At 46.1% G+C, this 17,598-nt stretch overlaps 1 protein-coding gene across 2 annotated transcripts; it reads right to left on the bottom strand.

The window, feature by feature from the left end:
- Positions 1 to 3,371: 3,371 nt before the first annotated feature.
- On the bottom strand, positions 3,372 to 15,794 carry Dele1 (DAP3 binding cell death enhancer 1). Of its 2 annotated transcripts, none has more exons than XM_015485583.2 (13): positions 15,638 to 15,794; positions 14,763 to 14,877; positions 14,550 to 14,667; positions 12,394 to 12,541; positions 11,291 to 11,452; positions 10,960 to 11,048; positions 10,762 to 10,858; positions 8,963 to 9,105; positions 7,780 to 7,938; positions 7,593 to 7,685; positions 5,415 to 5,574; positions 4,686 to 4,907; positions 3,372 to 4,016 (listed from the first exon to the last, which is right to left on the bottom strand). In XM_015485583.2, the coding sequence occupies exons 1-12, from the start codon at positions 15,666 to 15,668 to the stop codon at positions 4,687 to 4,689; spliced, it is 1,536 nt and encodes a 511-aa protein (XP_015341069.1). In that variant the 5' UTR covers positions 15,669 to 15,794; the 3' UTR covers positions 3,372 to 4,016; position 4,686. The 2 variants fall into 2 exon arrangements, with proteins under 2 accessions (XP_015341069.1, XP_048667668.1); XM_048811711.1 differs by having other exon boundaries at positions 3,372 to 4,013.
- Positions 15,795 to 17,598: the final 1,804 nt, after the last annotated feature.

The following is a 17,598-nucleotide window of genomic DNA, read 5'->3' as shown; positions in this document are numbered from 1 at the left end:
TGCTTCAGAGTCCTCTCTCATCTAGACTGGAACTCTAGGTAGAACTGCACTGGAAAAAAAATCCAAAAATGTTTAATTATGTAAAAGCAAAGTCCAAAAATGACAGAACTAGAGAAGCCCACATTGATCCACTCGCTCCTGGTAGATCTGCAGCTGGGAGGGTGGAGAAAAGAGGAGATTGGGGGAGGAGGCTGGACCACAGCTGCAACTGGCTCATTGCATACTCAGGATGACTGCATCCATCACTCTAGTTCAAAAGCTCTCAAACTGTAGTCCTTGGACCCCTGAATACCAGAAAAATTTTTATATAGGCATTTTTCTAGGCAAAAGGCATAAAGTTCTTATCAGATTCCCAAGGGAGCTTGTGATCTATAAAAGGTTATGTCTAAACCTCCAGACAAGGGCCATTGTCGTCATAAGGAGTCTGAACTTTAGCTATTTCAACTCTTCATTTTACATCCAAGGTTATAAAAAGACAGAAATGGAAGAAAACTTGCCCAAGGCCACATGGCAGAACTGGGATCAGGATCTGGGACTTTGTATAGTGTTCTTTCTAATATATCAAGGGTTCTTAACCTGGGGTCCTTGGCTGGCTTCAGGACACATGAACCTGAAAAACTGCACTCAAAATTGGGAGCATATCCATTTTTCTTTGGAAATAGTAGATGCTTTCATTAGATTTCCAAAGGGGTCTATGACTGAAAATAGATTAAGGGCTGGGCATGGTGGCACAAGTCAGTTATCCTAGATGTTTGGAAGGCTGAGGCAGGAGGATCCTAAGTTCGAGGCCAACCTGGACAACTTAGCAAGACTCCATCCCAAATTAAAAATAAAAAGGGCTGAGGATGTAGCTAAGAGGTACAGCACATTGCAAGGACCACAAAAAAAATAAGTAAATAAACAAAAAAGACTGTATAGCCAGAGGAATGAGAAGTTGTGCTCCATTTGTGTACAATGTGTCAAAATGCATTCTACTGTCATGTATAATTAAATAGAACAAATTTTTTTTAAAAAAAAGAAAAAAGAATTTAAAAAATAAAAAACAATAAAAACCACTGCAATCCTCCAGGTTGATCCTTAGCAGAACCCAGAGAGTGAGACAGTGTATATGATGACAGAATTGGGTGTGCTGAACAGGAAGGTTACCGAAACTTCTTGACATCAGCCAAGATGTCAAAGCTGAGATTTTGGACATGCTCAAAACAATTTTAACCAAGATGGGCTCTGTCCCCTGGGAGGAAGAGGGAGCAGGCGAGCCAGCTAGTACTCAGTTAAATGTCTTCTTAATTTGGAAAGCACAGAGGGACACTTTTTATCAATAGTCAGCCTTTCTCCAGCATCAGGAATGCAATGCAGTGCTTGCTTGGAGCCTGCGGGCAGCTCACAGATTGACAGGCAGCCTCCTTGTTTGTCACCCAACTTCAGCTAGGCAGCTCACTGACCCTACCTCTGCTCCGGCTGAAACAACAGAGATGAAAAACACTTCCCTTGGAACTCTAGAGAAAACCAAATCTCCAAAAGAAGATAGGAACAGGGTGGAAGGAGACTTAGCACAGGATCAGCTCAGCATATAGTATGTACCTAGAAAATAGGACAGTGTTTTCTAGTCCCTACTAAATAGAGTCTAATGTAATGAAAGGGCACAATTAGAAATATTTACCCATCAAACATTTTGTATTTACTGGGCAATTTCTAAGTGCTATAAGTAGCAAAGAATCAACAGTGAAAGGGCATGTGAAATCATTCATCCATCATATTCAACAACTGTTTAAAGCACTTACTATGTGCTAGGTAGGCTTGGTGCTGGGCTTTGGGTAGAGAGGGGATGTATATAATCATTCTCATTTTATGAATAAACATTTACTGAACTAAGTGCCTACACTGTATTAGCACTGAAGATCTAATGAAGCAAATGGCCTTGTTCCCACCAGTGTTGGGGCTTCCTGGAAAGAGCATCTCTAGAGAGAGAAACTGAGGCAGTAGAGCTTTGCTCAAAGGTCTCATGACTGAAGTCAGCAGACCCCAATCAGGTGCTTTAGCATCCTCAGCCAGGCTGGCCCTGCTATGGGGCCACCTCCCTGTTCTCCTCTTGCATTTCCTCTCAGGGCACTGAGTCATTAATAACAGAATTTTAATGGCAGAAGCACAGCCGTTCCAGGGTCTGCCCATGAAGCCTAATCCCTGGGGCTGTATCAAGACCGCAGTCACTGCACAGCCACAGTTTTTGGTCCCCTGACAACATCTCTTATGACTTCCACCCTTCCCTCTCCACAGGGAGAGGCTCTTCCTTCTTAGATTGGCGAGCTCAGAAACATCCCACCCCACCTCAGGCATTGCAAACCGAGTCTGTTTAACTCAGCAGTGACTGGGCGGGAGGAGAGCAGCATTAGCCATCATTACAGGACACTGGAGGTCCACTGTCTGAACCACATACAGCCCTCAGGCATGGTCAGGGGAAGCAGAAGTCAGAGAGCCCAAAAATCCCCAGAGGGGAAGAAGCTAGCAAGCAGGGCTGCGGGGAGGGTAGATGGTGACATTTTCGAGGGTGCTCAGGAAGGACAACCTAAGGGAGGCAGGCTCTGTGCTCACATCAGCGAGGAACACACTGGGTTAACCACATTCTTACAGCAGGACTTCTTGGAACCTGGAATATGCTGATGTGTACTGTGAATCTATAAAAAGGGGACGTCTAATGCAGCGTTTCCCAAACTTATTTGACCACAGAAACCTTTTTTTTCTTTCTTTTTGGCAGAGAGATTAGCGCACTGCTTGGCTTAGAACTCTGCACGTGGAGCCTGTACCTTGTGCAGAGCACTGCCCTAAGTTCTGGAATACCAAGGAGCACTGTGTAGGGGAGGTGGCCATGTGAGAAGGGATGAGGATAATATGCAGGCAGCTTCGAGCAGGGATCAAGGGGTAGGGAGGCACTGGGGCTCCAATAGTCAACGTGGTATTGGAAAAGTGTGACAGAGACCACTCAGAGGTTGGGGAAGTGGGGGTAGGCAGCAGAGGGAAAAGTAGACAACTCCCCCCTCCAAGTTAAACTGGCCAGGCTGGCTGCTCTTTCCCATTCAAGCCGTCATCAGAGGCTGGTCCTAATTCCCTCCACCCCTTACCCTCAACCACATCTATGCTATTGAACTTGGGCTAACATCCAGAAGCCAGGGAACAGCTATTCACAAATTCAGTAATTGGAGTCATTAGCGTTGACTCAGAAATCATTTTTTTTCCTTAAGTCTCTCTCTTGGAGAAGCTTTTAAGACCCTTTAAATTGGTTAATGGAGAGTTTAGAGATGAGGATGGAGCCTTGGCTTTCAGCTCCCCCTGACCGTCTCCCTGGCCCTCCCCGACACATTCAAGAGAAAGACTGATGAGATAATCCACCATCTGCTTTATTAAGCACCCATACATTTCTGGCTCACCTTTCCCAATCGAGGACTCACAATCTACACTCTCTGGCTCCAAGTGCCCAATCTCCATTTATTCCCTCACAGCGGTAGGACCCTAATAATGCTTTCACGTAAAGTGACAGTGTAGACTAGTAGAACGTAAGGCTGGGCCAGGAGTCAGAAGGCTAAGTTCTTATACTGGCCTGGTGACGCACAAAGCCACTCAACCACGGACATCACCTTGCCTCTGGGGTCTCAGCAAGAACCCAGGTCCTTTCCACAGTAAAACACCTGTGCTTCAGCCTGTAAGGTAGGAGGCAGGGCACACACTGCTGCTCTTGCTCTACAATTCAGGAGACAATGTCAGCACGTCAGTCCACTGCTTCAAGATGATATGGCCAGGCAAGCAGTCTGAGCCAGAACCTAGGTTCTTCGCACACTTTCTTCTTCTTATGGTGCTGGGAGCTGCTCAGGGTTGGGGGGAAGGTGAGTGAATAACTGGCCTCTTCTTTGGGACTCTAGCTTTGATATCTCTGAGCATTCACAGGTTCCCTCTTCAGGGCTGAGGTGAGGACTGAAGAAGCCAAGCAGATCCACGTCGGCATTTAGGCAGGCAAGAAACTCCTTCTGCCCAAACCAAATGTGAAAGGAGAACCATGACAAATCCATTGGGGATGAACAAAGACCAGTGTTGGAGCTAGTCCCAGGGATGTCCTGATGTGTCGTTTCCCAAGTATTAGCCACTCATAGCACCACCCCCATAATTTTTGCCAGCTCTTTGGATCTCTATTCCTTTAAATTGACCTCTCCCCCTTTTGAAGTTAGCTTTATAAATATCTGTAAAAACTATGGATCAATATGACATCATCTTTTATATTATACATTAACTATATAACTACTAAAATCCTCCTGTGCATCACTAGAGTCACACAATTCAGATGATGGCCAGAGATGGTGCAGTATAAGTGTGAGGAAAATTCGGCATGGGATAGAGAAGGTGAGGGACTGGCTCAGAGACAGGCTAAGGTGAGGAGCAGGGTCCCTGGAATCTCCAGTGGATTTTCACAAGTCACTGAATGCATCCTTTTGGTGAACGGGTCAGAAATGACTGAGAACAGAATGCTCATTCATGAGGCTACCAAGTGAGGGGAAAGGTCAAAGTCATTGATTAACCATGCATTTGATAAAGTTGGGGACCTGGCTCCCTCTGGGGAAAGGGACTTTGACACCCTATTTTTATCATCCAGCCTCCTGTTCCTCATCCCCAGGCCCTTAAGTAACTGTGTTTGATCTCACCTTAGCCAAAACCCAGTCTTACAAGACTCCTTTCCAACGAGGGAAGAGCCCTGCTGGAGGCTCCATGGCTGGATCCAAAATGCCCACTTCTGCAGAGGAGGCCAAGGTTCCCTGTGCTGGAGGCGTGAGGGAGGCCTGAGGCACCTGCCAGCAGAGTGTTCAGGCTGCAGAGGGAGGGGCTGGAGAAAGATTTCGGTGCTGCTGGGTGGCTGGGCCCTGGGGCTACAAGAAGGGGTAAGAGCAAGGCTTACTCACGCAGTATTCTCCAGTATTCTCCGACTCCTATTTTGGAGCAAGAACTTTTTAAAGGACTTGGTTCCCCTGGCACTGTTAACCCAGCCCCGCTCTAGTGACTCACGAGTGAGCAGGACTCCCAGAGCCCAAGAAGGGTAATTCAATAGCCTCAGGGCACTGGCTCTCCAGAGAAGCCTTCAGAGCAGCCACCATTTGTTCAATAGCTACTGTGTATCAGGCTGTGCTAAGCCCTTTATCATCATATCATTTAATCCTTACAAGCTAATGAGTGAGGTACTATCACCCTGATTTTCAGAGGTGAAGAAACAGGCTGAAAGACATAGAGACCCAGTTCAGTACAAGGAGAGGTTAACACTCCAAGAGCTGTGCTCTTAACCACCATTGAGGCCGGACATGACAAGAAGACTCTTGTCTGCCACAGGGTGGGTGCTGAGCTCAGTGGAGGAACCATCTGGCTTTGACTTGCACTGGTACCTGTTGTCTCTGTGGAAAAGAGGGTGCGCAGCCTCTCCTGGGCAGGCTTGTTTCCCAGAGCCGCTGACTGCTGGTAACATCTCACGGCCTCTCCCAGATTCCTCTGCACACCAAGGCCCTTCTCATAGCAAATTCCCAAGTGGTACCTGCTCTGTGAGTCCTAAAGGAGAAAATGGATAGACATACAGACACACGTGCAGGACTGAAGAACTGTAAGGCTCAGCCAGGAGGTGGAGTCAGGCATGCTGGGGCTTCATCCACGCAGGGTCAAGGGCCAGCCCGGGCCCACCCCATTCCAAGGGATCTCAACCATGAAATGCCAGAGGCCCAGTGCCTGCCCAGCCCAGAGAAGACTGGATCCCTCCACCCAGGAGATTCCAGACAGAGTGGTGAGGAGGCTTCTTTTGCTGAGGCTGCCTGAAAGAAGGCTGCAGCCCTTATGGGAAACCTGGGAGTCAGGCTCCTGCGTTCTCCTGAAAGAGCAGAAGGCAGTGATGGAAGATCAGCTTCCCAAAGGCCCTGTGTACCCTCCTGAGTCTCTGCCCAAGAGGTCTGCGGAGCAGAAACGACAGAGTTTAGCTCTGAGTCCTCTCTCCTGAGGACAATGCTCCTCAGAGGCAGAACAATTAGTGGTTACAAACCTGGCCTGTGCAGCCAGGTTCCAATCTTGACTCTACCACTTATTGTCTGAGTAACCTAAGACATGTTACTCTACATCTCAGTGCCTCAGGTTCCTAACCTATAAAGTGGCGTTTAGTAACTGTACTACCTTATTAGTTTTCTATGTTACTCTGTGAAAAGTGCTTAGATGAGTGCTGTTATTATTATCATCCCCTTTAATTGCCCACATCATTAATCCCTCCCTATTAGAATATTTTCATCATATCCCAAGTTAAAATAAGACACCTTGTAGACTCCCAACTATGGTCCCATTTCTCTTTTATCCTCTGCAGTCATTTTGTTGCTACACATTCTGCCCCCACTTCTGTTATACACAGGCCAAAGTCTCGGCAACAGAGTAGCTTTGGGGCTACAAGCCAGGTTAGAACACAGCGTGGGCTTAAGTAAGGCTAAGCACCCACCCCAGCAACACTGAAAACCCAAGAAGACACCATTCCCTGTAGGTGGGAAGAGGGTGAGGTCAGTATCCCAACTGACCATATGGGTGACAGACATCCTTTGTACACTTTTCTTCTTGGTCTGCTGTCTGACTCTAGCCAGCCAGGGTGCCCCCAAGTGTGCCCAGCACATGGACTGCAGGCCCACTTAGCCTAAGAAGGTTGTGAGGGGGGGCTCTTGCAAGGAAAAGCAGACATAGTGCCAGGTAATGGCTAGGGACACTGGTCCCCTTTTGATAGTTACTATATATACTTTGAACAACACAGAGTAGACAAGAAAAAGTATTCTAATGTCTAAGAGTTCAGTAAAGCTATCAGGGTACTGAAAAGAATTTGGTGTTTCATAATGACATAAAGCTTTAAGATTTCCTGCATTAAAAATAGCTGTTATAACTCAGTACTTCCCAAACCCCACTATTTATTCCCTTATAATATTCGGAAAATCCCATGGAACTACTTACTGCTGTATTGAACAAACTCTGGGCTAGCACACCTGAATGCCAAGGCCCCCAGTTCATAGAAAATCAGAAATTCCTTTTCCCACAAAGTGCTCAGTGTGTCCACCAGGTGTATCTGACTCCCGGCGACTACCACAACTTGCACAGATGCACTCATCATGGGAATAGCTTACAAAGCATCCTCATATCTGTTACTGTGGTTAGATTTTGATTCTTTCAACAACCCTGTGAAGTTGTAGACAGGTGAGGAAGGCACCATTATATAAGTTTTAAAGATGGGTAAACAGGTTTGAGTCGAGAAGTGAGTGGCTCAGTAATGTGCTAATAAATGTTCAACAACTGGATGGGCAGGAAGGAACCCTACTTTGCAGCATTCAGCAAGGTGTGTCAGTAAATACTCCCCCCAGGGCTGATTTTCACCTCCAGCATAGCACTGGACCTGCCCAGTGGTCACAGAACAAGTACACCAGAGCTAAGGCTTAGAGCCAAGCCAAAGCTCCTTGCAAACAATTTTGTAAGCACAGAACTCAGTACCAGTTCCCAAACCCCTTCTCTGATCAGGCTTAATATCCCAACATGTCTGGCTTCCAGAGATCTCATACCCCATTGCTGGCTGCAAGCCAAAGATATTTCACAGCTTTCTGCTCATCCAGGTGTGGCTCCTTGGTGAAAAGCACCCCGAGGAAAGCCTGGGCCTACAGACAAGGAGAAAGGAAGATGACATCTTGGTCACTTTAGAGGATCCACATGCTCCAGACAGTTAGAATAGACCCTGCCAATGGCACTCACCTCTCTCAAGCCCGAGTCTGCAGCTTGCTTCAGCATGGACACTGCCCTCTGCCGCTCAGGGTCTTGTGAGGAGGCTGGGTCTTGCAGTAGGCACCTGGCATAGCGGTATTGAGCCAGGCTATGGCCCTGGCTGGCAGCCAGTTGGTAATAAAGAATTGCCTGGGGCAAAGGGAGAAATATCCAGTCTGCTGGTAACTCTATAAGCACCTTATTCTTTGAGTGAAATTTTCAAAAAAATCATTTAAATAATACATCATCATTATAGATTAGTCAGATAAGCCAAAACTTAAAAATAGAAACTAAAATCCTGAGAAATCCTGCCTCCAAAAGATCATTCTCTGTTAAATTATTGTTTTGGTGTTTTTTTTTTTGCAGACCACGGATTGAACTCAGAGGCACTCAACCACTGAGCCTCATCCCCAGCCCTATTTTGTATTTTATTTAGAGACAGGGTCTGAATTGCTACCTTTTGCTGAGCCTGGCTTTGAACTTGTGATCCTGCCTCAATCCCAGAGCCGCTGGGATTACAGGTGTGCACCACCATACCCGGCTCTCTGTTAAAATTTTAGTATATAGGTTTGAAGATTTCTTCCCATAGATGTGTATTACACATGCACACACAAACAGAGGGAGAGGGGGAGAGAGAGAGACAAGAGATATGAGAGAGAGAGAGTGAGAGAGAGAGAAAAAAAATAGTATCATACTACTTATTTTATAACCTTTTACTTAACAAGACACTATGAATATATTTCCCTGTCAATAAATATCGATCTATCACATCATTGGTAAGGCCCATAGATTTAATTTGCCAGTTTTCAATGAAGGAATTTTAATATGGTTTCCCCTTTCTTGCCTACATATACAATTAAAAGAAACACATTCATGTTTATTTTTGTGTACTTATCTTTTTTAGAATGATCCCATTTTTTAAGGGCTGTTTTGGGCTCTTGAGGGTATAGGTACAAGGAAGAAAAGCAAGATCCCTGTCCTGCCAGAGCTTTGAGTCTAAATTCCTGGAAGTTAGGAGCTTCTTTTTTAATTTTTTTCTTTACAGCGAGCTGCAACCAAGTCAGGAAAAGAAGCTGGACTTTCCCCCATCCCTGCCAACTACTCATTTCTGGAGATCATGCTGGGCAGCTCAGCACAGGAGACAGGACAGGTCTGGAGGCAGAAGGGACAGTACCTTGTTGAGGTTCCTGGGGGTGCCTCTGCCATGCTCGTGACACAAGCCCATGTTGTACTGTGCTTTGCTGTAGCCACGGTCTGCAGCTTTCTGGAAGTAAGAAAAGGCTGCTGTGTAGTCCCCGTTCCTCATGTTCTCTATCCCTATAAGAAAGCACAGGGCATAAACACAACTTCCTCTGTGAAATGTCCTACATTCTCAACCAGACACACTCGGCTCCCTACCGCATCCCAGGCTCGATCTTCTTTGTGCTACACATCAGCATATGTTTCCACCTTCCAATTTCTCATTGGTTTACCATAGACAACAGCGGGTTCGGCCCTCCCATAAACCATCCCTCCCCTTGGTAATAACATTCTGATTGCCCTTTAGGAACAATGCTGTCTATGTGCCTGTGCTCTTCCTAACCAATGAGACCCTCTCAGGAATCTGAATCTTGATCAGGTTGGGATAAGGAGGGGAGAGAGCTCTTGTAAGTTTATTCTGATAGCAGCTGTGGAGATACTGTCTATTGGTTGCGGCCCCTTGGGTCTTTGGAGTTTCCCTGATTCCTGTCCTGAGGCTTGGCAGGACAAAATTTTCCTTTTGGCCTTATGTGAGCCAGAGTGGATTTAAATAGCTTATAACCAATGAGCCACACCTGACACAAGTGACACTTATTATCTTATAGTAATGAAGCCAGCCAATACCTGCATGCAGGTGCATCCAAACCCAAACTCACACATCACCCAAACAAAAAGGAAATAGGAAAGGAGCAGGGAATAGCCAATTCTCAACTTTGCTCAAACTGTTTCCTGCCTGGGACCCCTCGGTCCACCTCCACCATCAGGCCTCCCGTCTCATTGCTGTTCTAGAATCTTCTGACCACACTCAGGCTTTACACAATTTTTTGGCACTTTACTAATATACCAAATTTTTCCCTATAAAATAAACTGCTTTAAGAATACAAGTCCTGTCTCCTCAATTAGACTGCAAAATCCTAGAGGCAGAGCAGGAAAAAAAAAGAATGTAGGAGAAATAACTTTGCATAGGGTGAAAGCTCTATACAAATGCAAAATATGATTATAGCTTATGCTGCTTTTGTGTTCTGCCACAGTGCTTAGCACTTGCTGAATAAATGAATATATGAATGAAGGAATGGGCAAGAAAATTCTGAGACTGCCCATCAAGATCACAAAAAACTAATGAGGGAGAAACCAGGTTCCATTCAGCCAGCAGTGAATTAAGGTTGCCTCCCCGCTGCCTGACAACTCACTGTCCAAGGTTCACAGAGCCCTCTGTCCTTGGGGAGAGGACTTGAGGGGACAAAGGAGCCCACCCTGTCACCAGTCCCCACACTGGCTCCATCAGTAACCCTGATCCTTCTACTCTTCTCATTTCCTCTTCCTTTAACCTTGTGTTTTAACTATTTTCTCATACTTAAAGAATTTTCAGGGAAGCACATGGTCATTGTGGCCTACACTCTGGATCATACAACTCCCTACAAGGTCATGTCCTTAAAGGGAAGGAGTGGTCCTTCAGCTTTTCCTACCTTCCCCCTTCCAGTGACTTAATCCATGGATCAGAAGGTAGCAGCCAGAATAGCCAAACTGAACCTCAGGATGAGAGGTAGTTTTAAGAATGTCAGAGCACATGTGAACATGAATGGGTCCCTGACATCACTGAGCAGGTGCTAGACTGGTCTACCTACCTGGGAGAAAATTAAATCTCTTGTCTAAACCACTTCCGACCCTGACTGTATTCCACCTACCAAATACCCCTTCCATTGTCCCACCCTCCTGCAGGGTCTCTCCAGTTACCCAGGAAGTTGAAAGCGATGGAAACACTGAGCTGGAAGAGCTGCTGAATGGACATCACGGCCTCCTCAAGGGGGAGAGGTTTTGACTTATCTTGTTCCTGGGGAAGAAATATCCAGATGTATCAGAAGATGGCTCATTGGGATGGCCCTTCCCCCAGAGAATGCTGTGAGGATCCAGGTGGCCAAAATTAGATAATACCTTCTTTTCACAAGTGGGCTGAGGCTGGGCTGGCTTTGTCTTGGGCTCAAAGCTACTGCTGTCATACAGGAAATCAAACTTACTGGGACCTGCAAGGGAAAGATACCCAGCCAGTGTGAGGGAGAAGACTGCTACTTCCCCTACCCTCCCAGTCTGCCCAGTCTCTCCGTCCAGCACCCATCCAGGGTCCAAAAATAACTGAATTATCCCAGAAAGCAAGAAACTTCACAGGAATGACAATTCCCTTATCTGGCAATATACAGCAACAAGCACCCATCTGCCCAGCTCCCTCTAAGCCACCCTCTATCCATTTAAGGAGGTGAGAATATACCTTCCTCAGGAGGCTCCTGAAGACCAGTTGTTCTCAAGGAGCTAGGCAAGGAAAAGTTTCTGAACTGAGCCGAGAGTTCTTCCTGGCCCAGCCTGGGTTCCCTGAGGCCAATACATCTGGGAACTGGGCCATCAGGGCCAGGGAGAACGTGTCTCCTTAGTGCTGGAAAGAGTCAGCAAGAGCAGTCAGGTCAGAGGGGAAAGTTCAGATTGACAGAATCCTCCCTGAGGTTTTAGGAGTCAGAGGAAGAATTCTGAAACTCCTGGGACATCTCCTTCCCATTTTTCCTTCTGCATTTCCTTTCTGGACTCCCTCCAGGACCCACATTTATGCTGATCTTCCATCCGGAGCATAAATCACTCCTCTGCTTGAATTATTTCAGTATCAGGGAAGTATTGACCTATTCACAGTGTAGCCCCAGCACCTAGCATTTTGTTTAATGGCAATGTTGGTAATGATTATAAGCATAATAAGAGCAAGAATTTAAACTGATAATTACCAGGCACTTATTATATGCTAGGCATTGGTCTAAGTTCTTGACATATATTAGCTCATTTAGTGTTCCTAAGTAACCTCTACAATGGAATTTATTATTATTACACCATTTTCTAAAGAAAGAAACTGAAACATGGGAAAGTAAAAAAGTGGCTTGTTCAGAGACACAGGGCTATATGCATAGAACTGGGGCGTGAACCCTTATAATCTGACTTCAGAGCCTCAACCACTAGGCTATATGGCTTCTGTACCATGGCACATAATACATACTCAATAAAGATTCACTTCATGGATGAGTGACAGAATGACTGACCAGAGAATCACCTAACCTGCTGAGGGTCAGGCAGGAAGCCACACCCAGGATTCTAAAGGACTCTGGACTTGGGAGCTCCATGGGAGGTGATGGGAGGACAGGGAGGGACACAGAAGGGCAGGTGTGGCCCACACCCTGGGTGGACAGAACTTCCCCACATTCCCCTTCCTCTGACTTCAGATAGGAAAGGCAAGGAGCTGCCGATGGCTCTTTTCCTGAGGTGTGTCCAGAGAGCTTCCTGGCCTAGAGAAACTCCCAGCCTAGCCCCCCTCCTGCTCCAGGACTGAGAACTCACAGGAGTGCGGGTGCCACCAGGGAGAAGAGAGGAAACGATCCAGGGGACTGCGCCAAGAGCAGCGTTCTGCTCGTCGAGGTCCTACTGGCAGGGATGCCTGGAAGTGAATCTGCCTCGCCAGCTGCAGGGCCAGCACGGCCAGAGTGCCCTGGGAAAGAGCACATCAGGACATGGTCCCCCACCAGTCAACTCCTTCAGAGCTGGCCTTCAGCTCCCCCATCATTTCCTCGGGAAGCCTTTCCTGACTCCCGCTGGGCAGCTCCCCTGCTCACAACATGCAAACTTTTCCTCTTGTACTTAATAAGCATCACTACAATTACTCATCTAACGTCTGTTGCTCCTGTTAGCATAACAAAGGCAGGGACTGTACATGCTTTGCTCACCAATGTATCCCTGGTTCCCAGCACAGTGCTAAGTTATAGTATGGGCCTAATAAATGCACACTAAATAAATGCACAACTAGTAACTGAACAAAGAAAAATCTAGGCAAGCAAAAAGATGATGCAGTAAGTTGGAAATGATGCACATTTCCAGCTGCAGGCTTGTGGAAGGTGTCTCTTTCTCTGACAGGTCGGCAAAAGACCTGAGCTACCTCTTAACCCAGTGCCTGCTTGGTTTTCCCTATCTCCACTCCTGTCATGCTCAGGGAGGGATGCCCAAACACTTGTCTGTTGCAACAGGTACTGTTTCTACCCTGGGGAAGCTTATATCTTGTATAAGAAAAAGAAATACAATAATTTGCAATTATGCTAGATGCCAAAAACAAAACAAATTGTGAGGTTACAAAGAATGTAAGAGGAAAGCCTGATAAGGAGTCATGAAAAGCCTTCCTATAGGGGTGATGTATGAACTAAGTTCAGAAGAAAGAGAAGGCAGCAGTACTGTGAAGAAAGGGACAAGTATCCATCGCACTGGGGACAGCTTGTATGTAGGCCCTTTCATATGGACAGTAGTACAGAGCCCAGTGATGATATAAGGCCCTCTGGAATCCAGGCCTAGTTCACAAAAGGACTTGGTGTGGAACTATACTAGGGCTCAGATCTTTGGCAAAATGGAAAAACGTTCCCCTCTCTAGGGTATATGCCCCTAGTCTTCAAAAACCCAGAGAATGGTATCCCATCATAGAAATATCCCAGACTCAGCTGATGACACCAATTTACAGGTTTAAAAAAAAAAAATGAGGGGCTGGGGTTATGGCTCAGTGGTAGAGCGCTTGCCTAGGCACTGGGTTCAATTACCAGCACCACATATAAATAAAGCACAAAATAAAGGTATATCAACATCTAAAAAAAATATTAAAAAAAAAAATGAGGCTCAAAGAGGTCAAGTCAATTGCCTAAATGCACAGCATGAAAGTAGTGGGGATGGGATGTGATAGACACAAGTGATACATGTGTCAACTTCATTCACAATACCTTATAAGCTGAACCTCTACCTGAAAATTTGCCCAAAAGACAAAGGTTCTGCCCTATTATACTTAGTGTTTACTACGGAGCACCTAACTTTCTAGATTCTGTAGTAGGTACTTTTACAAGTCATAGTAGCTGAAGTGATACAGCCTGAACTCCAGAGTTAAATCTGGAGTAAATACAGTGACTTGGAAGGCTGAGACAGGAGAATTGTAAGTTCAAGGCAGTTTCAGCAACTTAGTGAGATAGTGTCTCAAAACAAAAAATTAAAAGGGCTGGGAAGGGAGGTTGATGGTAAAGGACCCCTGGGTTCAATCCCCAATACCAAAAAAAAAAAAAAAAAAAATTACATTTTTCTTTGTGTAAGACTTTTGCAATGATGTTAAACAAAATAACACATGTATAATAGTTTACATTAGTATGTAATGATATTTATTATTATTTACTGTAAGCTCCATGAAAGCAAGAATTATATCTACCTTGTTCTCTGCTATGTCCCCTAGTGCCAAGAAAAAATGCCTGGCTCAGAGGTTTTAGATAAATGTTTACTGAATAAAATGAGGGCTAAATACACATCAAGGGTACAGGGTGTGATACTACCTCCATGAATATACTCCAGTGTCATGGGTTCCTCATTGTGTAGACACAATGATGGCCTTGCTCTCCTTTCTAGACCTGGCTACTCTTCCATGCAGGATCATTCTCATCCATGCTGAAGGTAAAGGACAGGATTGGGGGATGCCTTACCCATGAGATGGCATCCCACAGGGTATTTGGGGAGACACGAGCAGACATCCACTGGAAGACATTCTTCCATCCATGGGACTTTGGGCCCCTGCTTGTACTCGGGCCATGGTGGCCTGACCTAGATGATATAATTAGAAACTATCAAGTTCTGTCCAAAACGGGGGCAAAGGAAGGCCAGAGGAGAAGATGGGTGACAGAATGGCAGTGTCTCACCTGTCAAGGTTGGGCAAAGGGACCAACAAGGTGGAGGAGGTCGCTTGAGGCACATCTGAGCTGTTGGTCTTGGGGGTCACACCCCGGAGGTGAGGTCCCAACAGACGGGGAAGTGCTGTGCAGAGAAACAAGGATCAGTTACTTCAACAGGAACAAGACGGAAGCCAAGTGGCCCCAACAAAGCATTATCTCCGGAAACACAGGAATCACTGGCATCTGCCTCTACAGTGTTTTCTTATTTCTTTTTTTTTTCTTTTTCTTTTTTCTTTCTTTCTTTCTTTTTTTTTTTGCAGTGCTGGTGATTGAATTCAGGACCTCATCCATATTAAACAAGCAGTCTACCACTAGCCACATCCCCAGCCCTTGCACTGGTTCTCATGGAAATCTTTAGCCTAGTGGGGATTCTAAGGTGCCACCCCAGAACCAAAAAAGAAGGCTCTCAGGATGAGATAATAATAAATATCATAAATATAATAAGGAATACACTCTGAAAAAGTTCACCCAGGCGATTCTAATGCCCTCTATGGGTGACAACCTTTGCTCTATGACCACACATCCACACACTCTTGCCCAGTCTCTAAATCTCTCCTTTGTTCATTGGTTTCATTACTTCACAGCCTCTAGTTCTTTCATTGACTCCTCCCCTTCCTAGAGCTCCACCCATTTCCTTGGGTCTAAGCTCCTTCTTCTCACTTTGCTGCACAACTCAAATTCCAACATCACCTGACTTCTTAGACGTAGCCCCGCCTCCTTAAGGCCCCGCCTTCCTCCAGTCTAGCCCCGCCCACTGTCGCTTTGGCAGTTTCCTTGCGCCCCTTTCCTCCAGTTCAGAGTCTCTGCGGCCTTTGGGCGCTAGCAGATGGGGTGCCCCTTACCTCGGCCCAGGAGACCCGTCAGTCGCCACATGTCGCCAGCACCATAGAGACCGCGCAACCGAAAAAGCCAGGCCAAACCATGGGACAGCCGCTAGAGCTGCCGCTGTGGTGTCCCGAGTGGGGAAATCCCCACGCGACTCTTGAGCTCGCCAATTAGAAAAGAGCTCCACCGGAAGGACGGCCCTCAGCGAGAGGAAGTGGAGGATGTGGGCGTATCTGGGGCCATTCGGGGGGTGAACCGCGACAAGGGCATGGGGGTGTGGGCCCGGGAAAGAGCTGTCATTTGCCACCCCCACTGGAGAGAGGACAGCGTGCCGACCCGGGGATCGCAGGTGGCCATTGAGGCAGGGCTGGAACGACTGCGGTGGAGTAAGAGGACCTTGTAGACACCGCGGAGCCGCCGAAGAGGAAAAGACTCCCCAGGCCCAAGGCTTAAGGAGGCCAAGTGGATCTAGGCCGGAGGAGAAGAGCCTTAGGGCCCCACGGAAGAAGCTAGCAGTCCCAGCTTCCCGCTCGAGGCCATCGTTTAGCGATGCCAGGCCCCGACCCCACCGTAGCCATGAGAAATGCACCAGGCAGGGTTTCAATTCTTAGATTCTAGCTGTGGCTCAGCTTTGTCGCACTGTGTAACCTAAGGCCTACTCCTTCCCTTATCAGGGCCTCAGTCTGTGTACCACGATGGGGTCAGGTGGAATAGTCTCCCCTGGTTCTTCATGGTGTAACAGGCTGAGACTCTGATTTGCACCTTTCAAAATCCCAAGAGCAGCCAGCCACATGCCCTGTTAATCAGAGCCCATGTCTGCAGACCCAGCCAATGTTAAGTGTGTTCTTTTGAGAGAAATAGCTCTCCTTTCACTATATTTGAATCCATTAAATAAAAGAGCTCAAATTAAAATGTAAGATGTTCAGACTTAGACTTCTTGTCCTCTTTCCCCCTTTTCGGTGAGTGTAAGTCTCTAGGGTGAGAGAGTACTGAAGGTAACTACTTTTAAACCCAGGCATGTGGTACAAAATTTATGTTCATTTGTTAAACAGTTTTTGAGCCAAAAGTCAGCTGCCATTCTAGGATCTGAGAAGTCAGTTGAATAAGGAACTTCTGTGACCTTCAGGAATACATGATCCAGTGGATTAGAGTGGATGATGGAGTCCCACAAATCTGAGTTTGATTCCCAGCTTTCTCATTTTCTAGCTTTATTATATTGTGCAGGTTCCTTAATCACACCAAGCCTCTTCTTCTTCATCTATAAAATAGAGAAAGTAATACCTCATGCAATTGTTGTGAGGCTTAAATAAAATAAAAGTTCCTGGCATGTAGTAAGAGCCGAATCAATGTAAATTGCTATTATGGTTGTGGAGGAGGTGAGTAGGCAAATGTATTAGATAACATTGTAATAGAAGCATGAGCAATGGATTGTGGGATGTACCACGGAAAGATTCAGAAAAGTGGTTGCATTTGAGCTGGGCCTTTAAATATAAGTAAGAATTTATGAGGTAGAGATGAGAAAAAATAATTGTAAGCAGAAAAACTGTGAATAAAGGTCCAGGAGTTTGAATATTGGGGAACTATTCAGAAATAACGTGATTTGAAATTTGGGGCAGTTACCTTTCATATTCCTTGTGTTGGCTGCCTCAACAAGTTCTCTGGTTCAGCTGTGTTCTTCCTGGGACTTTGGTGCCCTTCCTTTCAACCTGTCTGTACTTGGCTTTCTTTTCCAAGGGTCAGCCCAATCCTCAACTGTTTGAGACCTCCCTGCTTTCTGCTTTTCCCATTCTTGTAGCACTTAATTTCTTACTACATGGTTTAGCAGTAATTACATGTTGTCCAGTTATTTAATGACCTCATTTGTGTAAGTCTAGTCTCCCCAGTTCTCCAGGGCAGAGATAGCATTTTCCTATTTTGTGTCCTATATGGGGCTGACATAAACTAAGTCCACAGAATACGTTCAAGCAATGCCTGTTGA

This window comes from Marmota marmota, unplaced genomic scaffold, assembly GCF_001458135.2.
Source record: "Marmota marmota marmota unplaced genomic scaffold, marMar, whole genome shotgun sequence".
Classification (NCBI taxonomy): Eukaryota; Metazoa; Chordata; class Mammalia; order Rodentia; family Sciuridae; genus Marmota; species Marmota marmota.
Note: the sequence above shows the minus strand (reverse complement) of the source record. Positions and strands in the feature narration are given on the sequence as shown.

Coding starts and splice junctions, on each gene's coding strand:
- Dele1 (XM_015485583.2), bottom strand. CDS start 15,668: ATGTGGCGACTGACGGGTCTCCTGGGCCGAG. Junction 11,049..11,290: donor TCAGGAGCCTCCTGAGGAAG/GTATATTCTCAC, acceptor TTTCCCTTGCAG/GTCCCAGTAAGTTTGATTTC. Junction 7,939..8,962: donor CCCCCAGGAACCTCAACAAG/GTACTGTCCCTT, acceptor CCTTTGCCCCAG/GCAATTCTTTATTACCAACT.